Raw genomic sequence first — 12,161 nt, forward strand, 5'->3', positions numbered from 1 at the left:
GGGCAAGAACATGCAAAATCCTCCCTCAACTGATCATGTTTTAGCTGCTTACTGTAATCCTGCATAAGTGATATTCTTTGTCTCACAAAGCAGTGAGAGCAACCCTAAAAACAGGAAAAGATTGTAGCCAGATATTAATAGTGCCTAATTCTGAGGTGATCAAAGAAAAGCATGTGAAGACACAATTTGGTGGTCCTGGAAATGAATTTAACAGTTGTCTGGCAAATGGGAAAAGTGCATTTTTCTAAAGAGTTCAGCTTCACCAGCTTGCTTTGGTTTGGGTGGCAGCTGTGAGGTGCTCAGCATCTAGGGAGCCAGAAAATCTGTGTTTTGGTTGCCTTACTGGTTCAAGAGGTGGCAAATGGAGCTGTTGGGAAAGGTGGAATAAACTTCATGGTGTGTGTGCCTAAGAGGGTTTGCACAGGAAGGGCAGTCTTCTCATTTCTTCTCTCTGAATGTACTGGAAATGCAAAAAATCTGTTTCTTTGGGGGGTGCATGGTGCAAGGCTGACTTTGGATGGCCCTGGCTGCTGTGGCACGTCATTAATGCAGCTCACGGTGGCTGGACTGAGGGGATTTCAGTGTTTATTAGGGGAATATAATAATTTAAGCCTGAATAAGCTTCAAAGCTCTAATGTGGCAGTTTGGCCAACAGAAATGAGATGTAAATTTGTGCTGAATAGCCACTGATTACAGAAAGATGATTAATGCGAGATTTAAAGCTGATTTATGGGTGTAGTTGTCAAGGCCTAAACCATGAATGTAATATTATCTCTGTGAAAAGCCTCGGGGAGATTAGAGACAAGGGAGCAGAGGCAAAATAATGCATTTGCTGGAGGGTCTGATATGGTGTATAGGGTGTCTGTAATGTAGTCAAATTGGGTATGTGCCTGAGAAGTTGGGGTTTGCCAGCACTGCACACAGATAATTGCATCACTTTGCCTGAAATACTAGAAAGCCAAGAGGTTAGATCTGTTTTATTTTCATTGAATGCATTTTTTTATCAAATATTTTTTCTCTTTTACTGGGATTTCTTAGAAATATTTCCTCATTTTCAGGAAATCACGGGTAGTCAATGGCAAGGATAAACATGCAGGATTTAGTTTAGGTTTTGCAAATTTGCACTGTTGTATTCATTAAAAATAAGCCAAGTGCTTTGTGCTATTCCAATTGTAGTAAAAAAAAGCTCTACATAAATTTTATTTAAGTATTAGGATGACATTAAAGTAACAAGGAAAACTTTTCTTACTGCTTTTGAAACTCATCCTGTGAACCTGTCACCAGATGAGTAATGTGAACAGTATTCCAAAAGCTTTGAAAACCCAGCCATTTGCTTATAAACCTAAAATACATGTTATATTGTGAGTTCTTCTGGTCCTGTCAGTCTTCCAGTGTTAAACAGTGTGGTGTCACCAGCATTTGCTAAATTGTTTTGCAATGAGTGTTACAGTAAGCAGTGAAAAGTGATTTAATGGTATTGTGCTTCTTCATTGCCTCTTTCATGCTCATCTCCTTTATCTTACCCTCAATAGTTGGACTGTGGTTTGAAATGGATGTTTTGATTCAGATGCACGAAGAATTTCAAACCTTTAAAAAAAAAAATGTGGGGGGGAGACAGGGTTTGCAAATAACACGTTCTTTGTTCTGGGAAGGGGTCAGAGCAGTCTCTGATTAGGAATGCTGGAGAGGGGCTGATGCTCCTTTTCATTTCAGCTGCTGTAACCTCCAGCTGGGCTCTCCTTCCATTTGGGTTCTGGCCCTGATATCTTTTCATTGATCACTTAAATGATGAAAGTCTTAGCAAAACTTCAGTCCCATTTTCATTTTTTTTCCATTGCATCTTGGTGTGCAGCACTGAAAAGTCTAGGTGACTTTGTCCTGATGTTTCTTCATGTTTGGGGAGCTTGATTCGTGCAGGTCTCTGAACAGGTTGTGTATTTCATCATCATACACGTGCTGCAAATAGTTTGTAAAGTTTTCATTCCTCCTTTTTCTTAGACTTGCTCAGGTAGGATTTGACCTAGCATCTCACAACACAAGCAGTAATTTGCTAGCTTAGCTTTACAGAAACTTGCATTGTTTCTTCTCTTGTCATTAGTGCAAAGCAATCCAGGAATTATCAAAACTTTTGCATTATATGACACCAGGGAAAGTTTACTGAGAAGTCCCCTGTACAGCCTGCTGTAGAAATAGAAGGCATGGCAGCAAACTTTACATGAATATTGAAAATATAAAATAATATTGAAGAATTATTCAAGTAGTGTGTTCAAATGTTTCAACAATAGGAGATGATGAAGAATTTGCTCCTTAAGGTTTGGTGGTTTTTTTTATGGGAGGAGGCAGTTAACAGAAGTACTTTTAAAGACTGCTTTCTGCTAGGCAAATAGGACAAGTGGGATAGCAGAGAAAATGTATTTTGTTAATGCAGAGATAGAGAAAAAAGTTCACTAGTCAGATGTGGCATGTCTCAAAAAGATGGTTTTGGAGGCTCTCACTGCTTTCCTGTTTGCTTTACTGTTTGGTTTTGTTTTTTTTTTCCCAACCCCTCCTTTCCTATCTTGATCCAAGTACGTGAATTGCTTTGGTTTCCTGATTTTATTTTATTTTTTAATTTCAGATTTGTGAATTACTGGGAAGAGTCACACAGCTGTTGCTGGTGTCCTTCCACTCTCTGCTTGGTGCAGGGCAGGAGTCGGGGGAGGCCACAGGGCTGTCGCTTTAATCCTGAGTTATCACACTAACACAAATCACAGAATTACAGAATCATTTGTATTGGAAGGGACCTTAAAGATCATCTAGTTCCAACCCCTCCACCATGGGCAGGGACTAAAAATTGTTGCTGAAGAGCTCTGTATAAAACAGGATCTGGTGACCTCTGATCTGCTCTACCATGGGGAAAAGCAGACTTGCAGCATTATGTCAGGTTACTGCATTTTTCTTTTTTTTCTTCTGCTTGAGAGTGATTTGGATCATTCTCCCTCACTTTGAGAGGGAGAACAGGCTTCCTAAATGCTCCATCAGGTGCTGTTGGACTCTGCCATGACTGGTAAGTAGGTCATAGAGGTTATTTATTATGCTATTGCCAGAGTTCAAAACAGAACTGTGTTGTTTCTGCCAGTCCTGAGGTCAGTGTCATTTTAAAGGGAGCTACAAATATGGTGATTTTTTGGGCCCTTGATATTTTGTGTTCTTATTCTTCCAGCAAGCAAAACCTTTTTTACTGAAGACTGAAACACCCCTGGCAAAAGCAAAGACTTTTCTTTAATCACACTGCTCCAGAGCTGAAAATCTGACCAATGCTGTGCATCACAGGGCATGTTGATAAAACTGGCAGTATTAGTGGCAGGCTTTGAAATAGCTGAATTTTGGGACTGGTGTGTTTGTGTTTTGAAACAAGCAAGGTGATGACACAGCCTCATTTTACAACCAGCACCACTCTGCAAAACCTTCTGCAGAGCAGAAAAAAATATGTGTAGAGCTTTGCCTGGCTTTTCACTATAGATTTAGCCTTACATAACCTCAATGAAGTCACTGAAATCGTGCAGAAAGCCTGCCTCTTATTTGCTTTAACTTTGTAATATGATAGCAGGTGGAAAATAGGCAGGCAGCTAAAAAAAAAAAGAAAAAAAGAAAAAAGAAAAGAAAAAGAAAAAATGAAAAAGAAAAAAGGAAAAAAAGAACAAACAAACAAACCCAACACACAAAACCAAAACCCAGATCCAAAGTTTTTTTTATTTTTGTGGTGTTAGATCAGTGAAGGGGGGGAAGGAGCAGATTGCGAGATAAAGTTGAGTAGCAGGAGGGGATGTGTGTATTGGAGCTGAGCTGCAGGCTGTTGATTTGCAGCCAGGTCTTAACATCAGCTGCATAAAAGACAATTGAAGAGACTGCCCAAATATTACTAGGATGAAAAGGGGGATAAATAGCACAGAGCTTTAGTTTGCCCTTCTGGTAGGGCAGGAGCTCTGCCCTGTTAACTGGGTGTAGGGAGGGATTCCACAGCTCCATGTTGCACTTTCCCCTGTACCAGTTTGTGCTCGTGCTGGGTCTGACTGCAGGATTTGGGGCTAAAATTACCTTTTTCTGGCTGTGGGCAAAGTGTGTGGATTATCTCAGATCCTTCCACATATTGAAAGCCTGGGATCTAAGATCTAAGGCTTGCCTTTTTCCAGAAGAAAAAAAAAAGGGTGAAAATGAATAAATTCTTTTCCAATTTTACATCTTTGTGCCAGCAGATACCTGAATTAACATGCATATGGTGCAGAGCTTTATGTGGTGGTGAAAATGGGATGAGAGAGGATGAGGCTTCAGGGAGCCTATGAAATAGGTAGTAGGAACAGAGGGAGGTTGCAGAATTCTTGGAGGCAGGGAGTCCTGTTGGGAAAGTTGCAGGTAAGTCTTAGGAACCCCTTTGTGTAATGCTCTTAAGCTCCCTTTCCCTCTTAAGACTTCCACGATTTTGCTAAATGCTTCATTTCTCTATCAGCAATACTCAGAATTAGGAGGGAGTCTTGAAATCTCCACATCAGTGGCTGCAAAGGAGAGTCAGATGGCTACTGAAGATCAGTAACAAAACAACAAAAAAAGCAATCCAAAAAACAAAACCACACACACAAAAAAAAATATCCAAAAGCAAATAAAAAAAACTCTGAAATTTTCATCCCTGCTGTCAGTATTTGTTTTCTGGGGGCAGCAGCCTTTTGCTGTGCTGTGGTAGTAAATTGGAGTCCTGGAATCCTGGAGATAAGAAACAAGCCTGATGAGCTGACATCTGTTGAATGTGTTTTAAAATTGTCCATTTAACCCAAGGCTGATCCACTGAGTGCTTTTTTAGCTCTTACATTTTTTTTGGTAGATATGTGATACTTTTGGCCTTTCTATAGACAGCCTATGGATGGAGCTGAGTGCAGTCTGTAGTGTCTGTTAACTCACCAGCAATAGTGGACTGGAAATTTCTGAGTCAGAAAAAGGTCTTCTATAAATGATTTAAAACCAGGCCATTGAAATACGTTTGTTTTCCTTCTTGAAGCTATTAAAGATGTACAGAAAACATTTAGCACCAAATTAATGGTTGCATTTTTGGTTCAAGCCTGCAGATTGGGGTTGATTTATACCTCAAAAATACTGCAGAGCGGTATTCTAATATTACCCAATTTTTCAGCTATACTTCATTTTTTATGCCAATACTTCCAGCTAGATGTTGTCTCTTTAATGTGGCAAGTTTGTTTTTTTTTTCATCAAGCATAGGGCTGCTGTTCATCCTCTAGTCAGTTCATTCATTTGTTATTTTAAATACTTGTGTGAGGTCTGTTGTGACTGGGAATCTGGGACTAGGAAGAAGGTGCAGGGGCTCTTGTCCCCATCCCTTTGTGGTGGGGGGATATAAAAGCTAAAGTGTGGCAGACTGCCTGCAGTCTCTGGGGGGAGGCAGACCTGGCTGAAGAGAAACAAATGAGAGGAGATGGTGGGATTAAATGAGAGAGCAGAGATTTTTGCCCAATTGTGTCTGTGCTGATAAAATCTGGTTGGCTTCCCCTTGGGTTTTCTATAGAGATGAGCAGCCATAGCTCATTATTACCCTGATATTCCCTCTTGCTCTCTGATGATTGCTTTAGGTTTCATGGCAAAACTGGTAATAGCAAGGCTGGCTCCGATCTGGGATGCAGTGCTGGAAATGCAGCACATCCTGAAGCCTGAGATGTTAGGTCATGTGCTATTTCTTTCAGTTGAGATTAGACTCTAAATTGATGTTATTTATGCTTGGACCTCCCTCCACATGGTGTTTATTCTTCTCAGTGCATGAAAGCAGCCATTAGAATAACTGGATTTAGTTTCTGAACAAATGAGCTTTCTTCATATTCCCTGCCAATAACCTCCTAGAGCAGCAATGGAAAGGAGCTTAACTTTGTAACTTTGGAGGGCATGATGGTTGGGTCTATAAAAATTGATCTGGCAATTATTGAGGAGTGATGCTTTTTGATAAGCCTTCAAGTTAGGTCACTGCAATATGTTTGCAGACCCCTGTAAGTTTGATTGGAAGCAATCCTTGTGCAAAACCAGGAACTCCTCTGACTACCAGAGTTGGGGAAAGCAAAGGTCTGTTGATTTTCTGGCAAGCTGGTGGGGGAGAATAGCTTGGAGGACTGTGGTCACCCTCATTGGATTGGGCAGTGATTTGAGGATGTGGTGGAAAAGGAGCCTGTGGTAATGGGAACAGAGAAACACTTCTTTTTCAGTGTAAACACTTCTTTTTCTCCTCTGTGGATGTACTGGAACAGGCCAACTTGTGGCCCCATTTGCTTTTGTTTTGTACCCTAACAAAATACTGGTGTTCAAATACAGCAGTATGTTTTCTTCTTCTGACATGTCTGAAACAAAAGGTTTTAACTAGCATCCTTTTATATTTCTAAAGAGTTTTTTTTCTGACTTTATCAGGAATGTAGCAAGCCTCCAGTATGGAAAACTTTGACATTTAAAACATTCTTTTTTCCTCTGAAAGTCCTCCCGAACCTCTGATGCTCGAGATGCTCTAGGTGGGAAAGCTAAGATTTTTGTTGCAGCTGTAACTTTTTAAAGTAACAGTTTTCCTTTTTATACAGTGGGAAGAAATCGGTGAGGTGGATGAAAACTATGCTCCAATCCACACGTACCAAGTGTGCAAGGTAATGGAACAGAATCAGAATAACTGGCTTCTGACCAGCTGGATCTCTAATGAAGGGGCATCCCGCATCTTCATTGAGCTCAAATTCACCCTGAGGGACTGTAACAGCCTTCCAGGAGGACTCGGGACTTGCAAAGAGACTTTTAACATGTATTACTTCGAGTCAGATGATGAAAATGGGAGGAACATCAAAGAAAACCAGTACATCAAGATCGATACCATTGCTGCTGATGAGAGCTTCACAGAGTTAGACCTTGGTGACCGAGTTATGAAGCTAAACACAGAGGTGAGAGACGTTGGGCCCCTAACAAAAAAGGGATTTTACCTTGCTTTCCAGGATGTGGGTGCCTGCATCGCCCTGGTCTCCGTGCGTGTTTACTACAAGAAATGCCCGTCGGTGATCCGCAACCTGGCCCACTTCCCTGACACGATCACGGGAGCAGATTCCTCGCAGCTGCTGGAGGTGTCGGGCATCTGTGTCAACCACTCAGTGACTGAGGAGGCACCCAAGATGCACTGCAGTGCTGAGGGGGAATGGCTGGTGCCCATTGGGAAGTGCTTGTGCAAGGCAGGGTATGAGGAGAAGAACAACACCTGCCAAGGTAAGGACCTGCAGAGGGATGGGGCTGTGCTGAGGCTGCCAAGGGGGTGTGCAGTCTTGGCTTTTTGCCTCTTCCCTGTCCATCGTGCCTGGAGGTGGGTTGGGTTCTCACTTCCCAAGAGGTCTTTTCAATGGCCATGAAGCAGCATGAAGAAAGAAGCCTTGGCTGGAGGTAGGGGGACTAAACACTGATGTACGGGTCAGGTCTTTCTGGTTCTGTGAACAAGGAGAATCTGGCACGCCACTGTTACCTTTGGAGCTCTGTACTGCTGAGCAATTGCAGTCTTGTTTCTTATTTTATGTTATGTTTTCCCCTTTATGTTATTTTTCCTCAAAATTGGGGTTTCCTCCTGAATTGTAGAGGCACAATTTCTTTTTTCTGGATTGATCCAGGGAATGTCTGAAATGAATTTCCTCATGTAAGTTGAATTTCAGCCATGTGTTTAAAGGAGGGGGGTTTTCTATCTATCACTCTGGGGGGGTGTGGTGGTTTGATGTAGTGTGAGTTGGTTGGTTTTCCTCTCAGGTAAATAGTTTCATACAAAGCTGCTCAGCTGTTCAGGGTTAAACCTAAAGCCCCACTGATAAAAATGATTGCATATGTGCTGAAATTTTCACACGAGTAGCTGGCTAAGATTCCTGAGTTACTGGTAAGCATAAATCTCCTGAATCTGTGTGGTAGGCAGAGGAATGCTGCTCCAATCAAAGGCCATGTTGGTTTTTTTTCCTTCATCTCACTTCCAGGTCCTTATTACTGGTGCTTGTAGTGTTAGTGCAAAGGACAGATCAGTGCATATCCAAAGCAAACTATGGCCTTGATCCTTTAGTCCTCAGTCACACACTGTGGCTATGAAGATTACACAGTTCAGTCTCTTTGAGGGTTGAATTGGAGAGAAAATGTTTGGTTCTGGAGAAACCTCTAGTAAACAGCATGTGGAGTATAATTTTTGACCAGGGTAGTTTCCTTTTTCTGCAGATGTAGTCAGTACAGCAAAATCTGTTTTTTGCTTCTCCTGTGCTAGTAAAGATAATTCTCCCATTTAAGGGGCAGGAAGAGTTAGATTTGATATTTGAGTCCTGCAGAAAGGGAGTTAAGCTCAACATCACTGCAAGCTGTCACAGATAAGCAATATGAGTCACATCAGTAAGGATTTGTTTCCCTATGTCTATAAATATTATGTCCCGTAATAACATGCACTGATTGGGTGCAATGTCTAGACACTGACTTCAGCCACCTGTAAGAATTTTTGAAGAGGTACATCTTTTGGTACACACTTTTCAAATCCTGCATATCTCAAAGCATTCTTAAAGATGATAAAACCAAAAAATGAAATACAAAAAAATCCAAACCAAAAAGCTGGAGTGGTTTTAAACTAGAAACCTACTGTGCCTGTAGAGTGACTGGATCTTTGGTAGTGCTGTGATAGCAATCTGGGGTGTACTTTCAGAAGACCTTAGTGATGTGAGGTTCTGCATCCCTCTGGGGATGTGGGCTGCTTTTTTAAATTTCTTTTTCTTAGTCAACTGAGAGGACAGCATCTGGCCCTGCAGTTTATGACTGCGTTGGGTAGGAGCGTGATGACAGTACAGAAGTGTAAAGATGCTTTGTGGTGATGTACCTTTGCCTGTCTGTCATAAGGCACACCCATATAAACCACTCTTCACCTCTAGCCTGTACCCTTTGCAGGAGTTTATCACCTTAATTGCTTTAGAGCTGTTAAAGCCCATAATTCTCATTTGTAGGAAAGTCCTAAATTCCGTCACCAAATCAATATGATGTTGGGATCCGAGTGCCTATGGCAAAGTCTGTTTGAGGGCAATATTTGGATGTCCTGTGTTTATCCCAGGTCATCATGCCAAGCATTGCCTGTTGGTTGGCCCAGAGATGCTCTGTCTATGTGAGATGTTCAGCCTCAGGCATTTAGCATGTATGGAATTCATGTATATATCATGTGTGAGTAAAATGCTGTCTGGTTTGGGTATTGTTATATTTACAAGGATAAAATCTTGGGAAGTAAAGTTAAGCTTTGCAGCCCATAAAATAGGTGACACTGAGGAAGCTCTATGTGCTTGGAGAGGCTTTTTCTCCCCTCCCAGCCTGACTGGTGTTTAGGAAGTGCACTCCATGATCTTGGCTGACATGATTATGTCCTTGGTACTCTGTGGTGTAGCTCTGACAAACACCTAGATAACTTCTGACCTTTGGTTTGTAAATCACTTGGGTACATCTTGGAAGCATCCTCCCTGCTTGCTTTCACTTAGGCATAAGCAGGTTATTAGTGACCACGCTTTGGGAAACTTTTTCAACCTTAAAGTGCCTGGTTTTGTTTAGTAAAATTTCTTCTGCAATGTTGACATTTTCCAAGCTCTGGTCCATGTCTGGACAGGACTATGCTCTGTTATCAGAGGTAATGTAAAGCCCAGTCACTGTCATGAACATCTAGGAACTACTGAAATCCCTTCTGCCTGCAAATCATTAATTGGCAGGGATGCTCTGAATTCATCATCTTGTCAGCAGGGTTCATGTCTGAAAAAGGCATTGACAGCAGCAGCTGAGCAATATCTCTAACTGGTGTCAATGAGGTTGTAAATATGATGGTGATCTAATCTCCTTATATATAATGTAATGTATAATGTATCTCATATATATAATGTGTTTGCACTCTCAATTGATAGGGGCAGTAGTTACTGTAAGGAACCCAAAATACTTGGATTTTTACACTTCCTTTGGCAACACAGCCCATTTATCAGCAACTGCTAGGGAACATCTGGAGGTAAATTTTGACTGTTTGGGGAGTTATTTACAAAGGACCAATGTTAAGGTTCATTGTTCATATGAATAAATTGCTGTAATAGGAGAAATGAAAGCAGTTGCTCTGTGAATTTTGTGCTACTTTCCAGAGTGGTGGTTTGAGGTCACTAAAGGGCTGATGGTTACTGCCTTTGCTCAGTTCATCCAATGTTATCTGAGCTGGTCCTTGAGAAAAATTCCCAATTTTAAGTGTGTTTGGCCAATTTCAGTTTTCCTAATGGTGGTCTCCTCCTTAGCAGACAATATGCAACAGAAGTGCAAGGCCAGATGCTAAAATGCTATAAAACTTGATGTAGTGCCACTGAATTCTCTTTTTTACCTGTCTTGGCATTTGGTCAAACAGTATCTTATCTGCCCTAGTTTGTGCTTTCCTTTTTCCTGCACTGGTGAGTTTTAATGTAACTAAAGTTTTAGTCACTGTGCACAGCAGAGCTCCCCTTTCAGAGTTGTGTAGGAAATGAATAAAGTCAGTGTGGAAATAGTACCTTCTGGCATTTCTCTTTATATTCACCCTCACCTTCAGCCCAGTAGGTTCTCAGTGAGAAGAAGGGCTTCTTTTTATGCCTTTAAAGGCTCTGGAGCCCATATTACTGGAAAAGAGGAGGAGATGTTGACATGTTAAGCTATTGGGACCCAAATGCACTTGCAGGGTTGAGGTCCTGGTACTGCCCAGGAAGCTGCAGAGTGATCATTGCAGAGGTAATTGATTCGCAGAGGCTTTATTTTTCACTTGCTTTAAAGCTGAATCACAAATTAATTAAATATTTGAGTTGGAGGGGGTAAAAAATAATAAAAAAAAAGAGATACAGAAACTACACTGAGTGAGAGCCAAGCTGAAAAGGAGAGAAACACGTTCAGGAGGTTTTGAGGCTCTCCTTTCAAAGAATTGGTGCATACTGCTATTTGAAGAAACATCAAAAGGAGTACAGCTGATTTCAGGCAGCTACAAGGTATGGACAAGATTACAGATGTTAAAGTTGGACAAAATAATCTTTCTTCACACTTGCCTCCATCTGAGGAAGACATTTGAAACCAGGGGCTGGAGGGCGGATGGATTTCTGGTTTCAGATGGATTTGTTGCCAGAGGAACTATTTGAATTTTTTTTATTTTATTTTGCTAAAACAACTCTAGAATGTTCAAGCCCTTCAGCTGCCTTAAATATTGTTTCTTGTTATTATTCTTTCCTTAATCACCTTTGCTGAACCTCAATGTGTTTACAAATCACAGTATTTATTTTTGCTGATTGTTCATTACCTGTGTTGTGATTCAGCTGAGTTCTTGACATGAGAAATGAGAATTTTGCACTGAAAACAAAGGCTGCAGAAAAAACTTGTGCTTGTGGGTCTCTTATTCTGTAATAATTAAAACTACTTGACATAGGTAGCTAGTTCTTGATCAGAAGTTTATCTGTTGGATCAGTTCTCAGTTGGTTTTGTTTGGCTGATGAGGGCAAAGCAGGGAGGTGCAATCAGTGCAGGCTTTTGAAGGCATTTTTACAGAGTGCTGATTGCCCCAATCTTGGTCTTGATTGGAAGGGTATTTGAGGACAATTGGGGTTTCTTTTGCAGCTGTGCAAAAGCAGGCAGGCAGAGGTAGTGACCGTTGGCTACTGGGGAGCTGTCTGTGGAGTGTTGGGGAGGTACCAAAGGGTTTTAAAAGGAGGTGATGGCAGAGCCATGATTTGCCCATCATGGTTTTGTGCACAGCAGCTATTCCAGAGTCTTGGGAATAAAATCTATTGCTGATACTACAAGAAGCCTTCCCTGTATTTTTAACAAATTCACTGTGTGTGGTTTCCTCAGGTGACACTGTAGCTGTAGCTCAGCTGTTGCCTTCCCTGTGTCTCCATTTCTAGAAATGACAATGTGCTGCTCCACAGGTGACCTGATTTTGGAGCTTGGGCTTTTGCTCTGGAGTAGCCACTGTTTCTGGTGGAAGTGCAGCAGAGAGACAACTTTTCTTCAATCCCCTCCACATTTTGCTTGCCTTCCACTCTACCTCAAGTCAGCTGGATTCCTGCTCCAAACTCCTTGTTATGGATGCTAGGAAAACAATGTACTGCTAAATCCCACGTGTTTTCTAGGAG

General features: G+C 41.4%; 1 protein-coding gene across 28 annotated transcripts in view; it reads left to right on the forward strand.

Moving 5' to 3' along the window:
- The window catches only part of EPHA5 (EPH receptor A5), a 167,772-nt gene that overhangs the window by 25,254 nt on the left and 130,357 nt on the right, over positions 1 to 12,161 (forward strand). For 27 of the 28 annotated variants that reach the window (XM_071742763.1, XM_071742764.1, XM_071742751.1 and 24 more), the window contains exon 3: positions 6,600 to 7,263. In XM_071742763.1, coding sequence (XP_071598864.1) covers positions 6,600 to 7,263 — 664 coding nt within the window. The remainder of the gene's footprint in view (positions 1 to 6,599; positions 7,264 to 12,161) is intronic. The other variant, XM_071742761.1, reaches the window with a different exon arrangement.

This window comes from Heliangelus exortis, chromosome 4, assembly GCF_036169615.1.
Source record: "Heliangelus exortis chromosome 4, bHelExo1.hap1, whole genome shotgun sequence".
Lineage (NCBI taxonomy): Eukaryota > Metazoa > Chordata > Aves > Apodiformes > Trochilidae > Heliangelus > Heliangelus exortis.